Source organism: Nestor notabilis, unplaced genomic scaffold (assembly GCF_000696875.1).
Source record: "Nestor notabilis isolate BGI_N333 unplaced genomic scaffold, ASM69687v1 scaffold11914, whole genome shotgun sequence".
Taxonomy (NCBI): domain Eukaryota; kingdom Metazoa; phylum Chordata; class Aves; order Psittaciformes; family Psittacidae; genus Nestor; species Nestor notabilis.
Genome location: NW_009925254.1, coordinates 36,902 through 43,331, shown reverse-complemented (window position 1 = coordinate 43,331; position 6,430 = coordinate 36,902). Strand labels below are relative to the sequence as shown.

Sequence of the window (6,430 nt, the reverse complement as noted above, 5' to 3'; positions counted from 1 at the left end):
AGGGAAAAGCTAAACAAGTATGGTTTCCAACAGTAGGATGCTTCTTGGCTTAGGCTACTGCAGAATGGACTGCTCTGGCACTGCAGAGGAGGCAGAAACCAGGAACTGTGCTGCAGGCCTCAAATCTGTTTTTCTTTTGGTAAATGACGATCTCAGCTTCGCTCTTGAGGGTAGAGATCAGTCTTCAACGCCTCTGTGGTGGACTGCACAGATGCAGCATTTGAGTATTGTCGGTTTTGGCCATGTGCAGGTACAGAAGGGGTGTTCAGGCGTGGGGACAGTACACAAAGCCCAGCAGATTTTCCCTGTGGCAGATAAAGCTGCAGCAGATGAGGTGGCAGGCCAGCACCACCATGCATGCTGGATGCTTAGTATGAGCATCTTCTTGTATGTTGTCTCTCTGTGAGCATTGCTGTTCTTCAGCTGCTCCAAATGGGCAGAAGAGGTGGTAAAATACCGAAATTTGCAAGTATGTCATCTAAAGCAACAAATTAGTAAGTGTCACTTCTCTGGGTATTCTGCTTTTCTCACCAAACAGTGCAGAAGAGCCCAGCAGGGTTCCCTCATGTGATGGGGGGGAACACATTTGTTACAATACATCACTAGATGGGAGAGACGATGGCAGTGAACATCAGTGCAGGGGTGAGATACTTTTGTGGGGGTGGGAGAAAGGGCTGCTACATGGAACATGTCTCCATGAACAGCACTGCAGGCAAAAGACATGCACAAGGGATGAACTTTTAAATAAAAGTTGAGTTGTCATTATGATGCAGAAATTGCCAGGAAATGCAAGAGGCCAAAAGGTTAATATCTTTAGACAGTAGTTGCAATGTAGAAATGTCCTGTCTGCTTTCACCATCTTCACTGTAAATGATACATACTTTATCTGTGATGCATTACTGTATCTTCCTACAAAAAAAGGCTTGTGTACCTGCTGTCATAGAGTAGCCACCAAAAAAAGATTGCAAAACTGAGAATATGTATATGAATCATTGCTGCTTTGGAATGATTGCATTTATACTGTTTGTTCCATTTGGAATGTGGCAACTCATAGGACATATGTTTAAAAGGAAGGACGAAAGATTGCTTATTAACACCCCTTCAGAGTTCACTCAAAATGCTCACACTCTGACAATAGTTTCATTTTTGGTTTGTTTTTGTAGATGGGAACCAGTGCAGCTCAAGTCCTTGTCAGTATGGTGGACATTGTAAAGATGGAATTGGTTCCTACACTTGCTCATGCTTGGATGGTTATCAAGGCAAGAACTGTGAATTTGGTAGGTTTCTGCTATAGAGATCTGTGGCAGTGAATTTCCAAGGGAGCTGAAACATAGAGAGTTAACTCTTTCTTAACCAGTATTATTTGCCTCTTGGTAAAATGCATAGAATAGGATGGCAGTCAACAGTGAGTTGGAGGACAGAACCAGAAACACAAAGCCCTGGTGGCTCTACAGCTGGATAGTGTTAGTGAATGCTCTGAACTTATGCTTGCTCCAGAGAGAGACCTCTTAATTATAATAGTGCTTCTTCATATGAGCTTGAATCCCCAAAATGTGATGATAAAACTAGGAAGCATGGGATTCTTATAACTGATGTCAAAGAACCTCTATTACAACCTCAGAAGTACAGCCTCCCTACTCAGCTCACAGCAGTAAGAACAAAAGAAAGCAGATTTGAGTAGACAGTGCAGAGACTTTTTCAGCCTTGCAAGGAATAATTTTCTGCATATAAATCCTTCCTGAGTCTCACTTCCGTGGCATTCAGCTACTACCCTGATGATGTTACTGGAGCCCAGAAGTAAGACTGGAAGATGTGTAACTAAAGCTCAGACACAGGACTGAAGGGAGTGATGAGGAGATCAGTTTTGTAAGGCAGAAGGGAGGAATCATGTGAGTATTTAACAGTATCTGGGCTTCTCTGTTAGTGTTTTATTCATTCTTCCACTGTCGGGTTGTCTTTGCTTTTTTGAGCTCACCATGACATGGCCACTGGGCTCACTTGGACTTGCCAAGTATATTTCATGTGGCAGATGTGACTGCTTTGTAAGGCATAAGCTACTGTTACCCACTCACATTATTAGTAAGATGTGCTTCAAATGTTTTACAGGTGGAGATACAGGTCCTGTTTAAAGAGTGTGGTTTAATTTGGTGAACTTTGAGATCTTCTGAGAAGTCAGTGTTTATTTACAGTTTTTTTTCCAAATGTCTCTTTTATAGTCATACCAAAGTACTGCAAAATAAACAATGGTGACTGTGAGCAGTTCTGCAGCATCAAAAGCAGTGTACAGAAGGATGTTTTGTGTTCCTGTGCAAAAGGGTATGCTCTAGCAGAGGATGGCAAACGCTGTGTTTCGAAAGGTATGAAGTCATGATATAAAGAGCAATGGTGGTGAGGCTTGTTTCACAGTTAAAGAATGTCTTTTGAACCATCAGCATTCTACATTACATAGATCTAACACTGAGGCCAACTGATTTGTAAATCCAAAGACTTCTGGTTGTGAGGTGATGCAACAGACTTATAAAAATCTAGCTGATTTGGAACCCTTTGCAAGATGCCTTACAGAATTACCTGAGTAAACTCTGCTGTTGACAGAGGAGAAAAGTGATTACAGTTATATCTCATTTACTTAAACACTTACATGCCATATAAATAACAGCTTGCAAAATCTTTTCTTCTTTAGATTTCAGTTAACATAGATAGTAACTGATGACATCAAGTAATTATGATTAATGTTATTTGTACATTTTTGATGTATTTCAACAAACCTGGGGGGGCATAAGTCAACTATATACTCATGATGCTGGGGTTTTTATCCTTTATAACTAATAAGAAATTGCTGTCAGGAGCCATATTGTTCCTAAAATAAAACGCCCCACTCAGTCTCTTAATTGATTGTTTCAGTAAGAGCAAATACATGAATATAGCAATGTAAACAATTGAAGATCAAGTTTTAAGTTTCAAATACTTATTCTTTCATATTTCAAACCATCTGGTCTTCCTCCTTTGTTGCATCTGCCAAGGTTTTGCTAGTGTTTTGAAAACAGGACAGCTGCATTAACTGATTTATTGTGAGATGCTGTTGTCAAGGATTTTCCTCTTGTGCTGGTGTTTCTGTCCATTTCTAATTTTAACATTCTTGTCTTTACAGTAAAATATCCTTGTGGAAAAGTTTTTGTGAAAAGAAAAAAAAGGTCGGTTATTTTACTCACTGATAACAGCAATGTAACGGGTGATCCAGATGTGGCTCCCACATATGAAACAAATTTGGAAGAGGACATTGTTATTACCACAGAAAGCCCAACCCTCCGTCCTGACAGTGAAACAAATAGCAATACTCAATATGTCAATACCAGGATAGTAGGTGGTGATGAGTGTCTGCTTGGTGAATGTCCATGGCAGGTAAATGTGGTGTTTGTGCTCTGCATGTAAGCAGAACATGTTTCTGGGGGAAAGTGTGCCATTGTTGATTTAACCTGTTTGCTGGCTGACTGTTACCCATATAGGATGCCATTTGTAGCTCGAGGTAGCAGAATTGCATGAATTTAGGCCCTTCAGTGTGCTGTTCTGCAAACTGCAGCCTTGAAATGTCAAAATGAAAGGCTTTGTGCAATTTTAGATGGTGCTGCTTAACGTAGAGAAAGCCCAGAGACGGCTTTCAGTCAATGCCTTGCTCCTAAGAGACATTACTAAGCACTGTGAATGAGGTGATATGGCAGCCAAACGTCTGCTTTACATGAAGACAGTCAAGACTGTAGCATATGGATGTGTGAATGCAGTATTAGGAGAGACCTGCAGGGTAGTACATGCTGCAGTAATAAGCATATATGTAGTGTGCAGAGAAATCAGTAACCTGTTTTTATGGCTCATTGACATTAAATTGCTCTTCTTAATTCTGCACTTACAGGCTGTTCTGTTAAATGAGGAAGGGGAAGAGTTTTGCGGTGGAACTATTTTGAATGAAAATTTTATACTTACTGCAGCTCATTGCATGAACCAATCTAAAGAAATCAAAGTTGTTGTTGGTAAGTGGTTATTTATTTATTTTACTCCTGTGATGTTTGAGTATGTGTTGCATGCTTATCCTCCGTGTTCTAAATCTCATGCGAGATGTACTCGTATTACTTTATTAGGGTTTGTTACTTTTTTGCTGTTGTTTTGCTTTTTTGGAATTTCTTGTTATAGTGGGAATCCTGCTTTGTAACAACAGGGGCAGCTGATGTGGAAGGTGAAATGGTGCCTCCCTTTCTTAGGTGAAATGGTGCCTCCCTTTCTTTCTTGCCGACTGTTGGAAGTGATTAAGAATGAATGTTCTAGAAGTGTCAGCTAGCATTGTGTTCATGAGAGTTAGTGCTTCCTCAGAAAGCTGATCATTCCTGGCACATCTGAAGAATACAGATAAGTTTGTGCAGGAAGGCTCAGCAAAACTGTGACACATTGAATAGAGGAAGAAGAAACAAACTCAAATTATGACTGCTTCACTTTTGAGGCATGATACCAGATCAACATAACTTTATCTTTGCACTGGCTTAGTCCTGACCCACACCAGTTTCTCTTCTTTGAAATGAGCCAGGCTCAAGCTCCTCTAAGAGCTTCCATCCGAAGTTGCATTCGTTAAGCTGAATCCCTTTATGCCTTCATAATATGTGTACAGTATAATATGTGTTATAATATGTATATATGTAAACTGGTACAAAAATTTCCATAGACAGAAGCTCGGGACTGATACTGATCCAGATGCTGCTAATAAGTATTGCAGTACATTTTTACAGTTTACTTGTATGGTATGAAGGCTTAGGCAGAGTGTTAGGAATGGGTGTACTACTCTCTTCCTTTATCAAGCTTCTTCATTTCTTGTGCTATCCATGTATTAATGACCCTTTTATTAATCTTGTACAGGTGAAGTGGACAGAGAAAAGAAAGAACAGTCTGAAACGATGCATACTGTGGACAAAATATTTGTTCACTCTAAATACGTTGTCGAGACTTACGACAATGACATAGCCTTAATAAAGCTGAAGGAACCTATAATGTTTTCCGAGTACATTATAGCAGCATGCCTCCCAGAAGCAGACTTTGCTAATGAAGTTCTGATGAGCCAGAAATCTGGGATGGTCAGTGGCTTTGGGCGTGAATTTGAAGGTGGACGGCTATCCAAAAAACTTAAAGTGCTCGAAGTTCCCTATGTTGATAGGAACACTTGCAAGCAATCCACTAACTTTGCGATAACAGAAAACATGTTCTGTGCTGGTTATGAAACAGAGCAAAAAGATGCTTGTCAAGGAGACAGTGGAGGTCCCCATGTAACCAGATATAAGGATACTTACTTTGTTACTGGAATTGTTAGTTGGGGAGAAGGATGTGCGAAGAAAGGCAAATATGGTGTCTATACCAAACTGTCCAGGTTCTTACGCTGGGTAAAAGTAGTCATGAGACAAAATTTGTAGTGGTGTAGCTCTTGATCCTTCTGTTAGCTAACAAGGTGCACTTCCTGTAATGGAAACTCTATTTGTATCTTTTAGCCACATCTACTAAACTTGTTTTGAGAGCTGATTCCTTAAAATTATGGTGCTGCTTTTTTTGGTTGGTTGGTTGGTTGGTTTATTCCTGCTTTAAAGCAGGTACGTGCAGATTGCTGGTGTTGTTTGTACAGCGGGGGCTTTCCCCAAACAAAATGGCTGTTCAGTGGGTTCTTTTGTTATATTTATATTGCCATTTTGGTTCCTGCATGTTCACCCAAGTGCTTCCACCATGGGCTTCTGAACATATTATAAACCTCCACTAATCATGATGAAAGTGGGAAGGATGGGACCTCAGTTAATCCTCATATTGCAGCCAGCTGGCTCCGCAGGGAGTTTGTTATTACTAGAGCTGTTTAGCTTCTACCTCTGGATGTATTTAGAAGATTAAGGGAGCAGGGAAGCTTGCTTGGTAAAAGCTGAAACACAAGTAAGTATTCAACAGGTGATGCTAAATAACCACATGTTCCACAAAATTGCCTGCTTAGGTCACAGCAGCTAATTAAAAGAGGGGGGTTGTGGGGGGTGTGGGTGTGCTTTATATGGATTGTACTTCACTTTAATTTGAACACTTCTGTTCTACTCATCAGAAAAGAAAATACATGCATGATCACTGTTTTCTGGATTGTGTGTGGCTGAGGATCAGAAAGCTCCTTGCCTGTGTTCTAGGTGTTTCTGAAAGGTGCAATATTGATGTACACCAGCGTTTGAAATAAAGAATTCTTTCTTTTTTTTTGTTATTTTTTAAATTTTTATTCCCTCCAGCCAGCTTACAAATGTATGAAGAAAAAATCTCACATGCAAGTGAAAAAAGAGTGAATGCCCCTAATCAAATACGTCTGACAAGGCTGATGAGGAGGTAGAAAATGGAAGGGGGCCTAGAGATTCATAAATGGCAAGTTAGAAGCCAAGAT

At 40.2% G+C, this 6,430-nt stretch overlaps 1 protein-coding gene across 1 annotated transcript in view; it reads left to right on the top strand.

Annotated features, from left to right (window-relative positions):
• F10 (coagulation factor X) overlaps nt 1-5,444 on the top strand; it is a gene marked incomplete at its 5' end in the record, with an annotated part of 7,644 nt that extends 2,200 nt beyond the window's left edge. The window contains 5 exons of the mRNA XM_010012978.1: nt 1,164-1,277; nt 2,217-2,357; nt 3,149-3,399; nt 3,905-4,022; nt 4,897-5,444. Of these exons, the coding sequence (XP_010011280.1) occupies nt 1,164-1,277; nt 2,217-2,357; nt 3,149-3,399; nt 3,905-4,022; nt 4,897-5,444 (1,172 nt within the window). The remainder of the gene's footprint in view (nt 1-1,163; nt 1,278-2,216; nt 2,358-3,148; nt 3,400-3,904; nt 4,023-4,896) is intronic.
• Between the last annotated feature and the right edge of the window lie 986 nt (nt 5,445-6,430).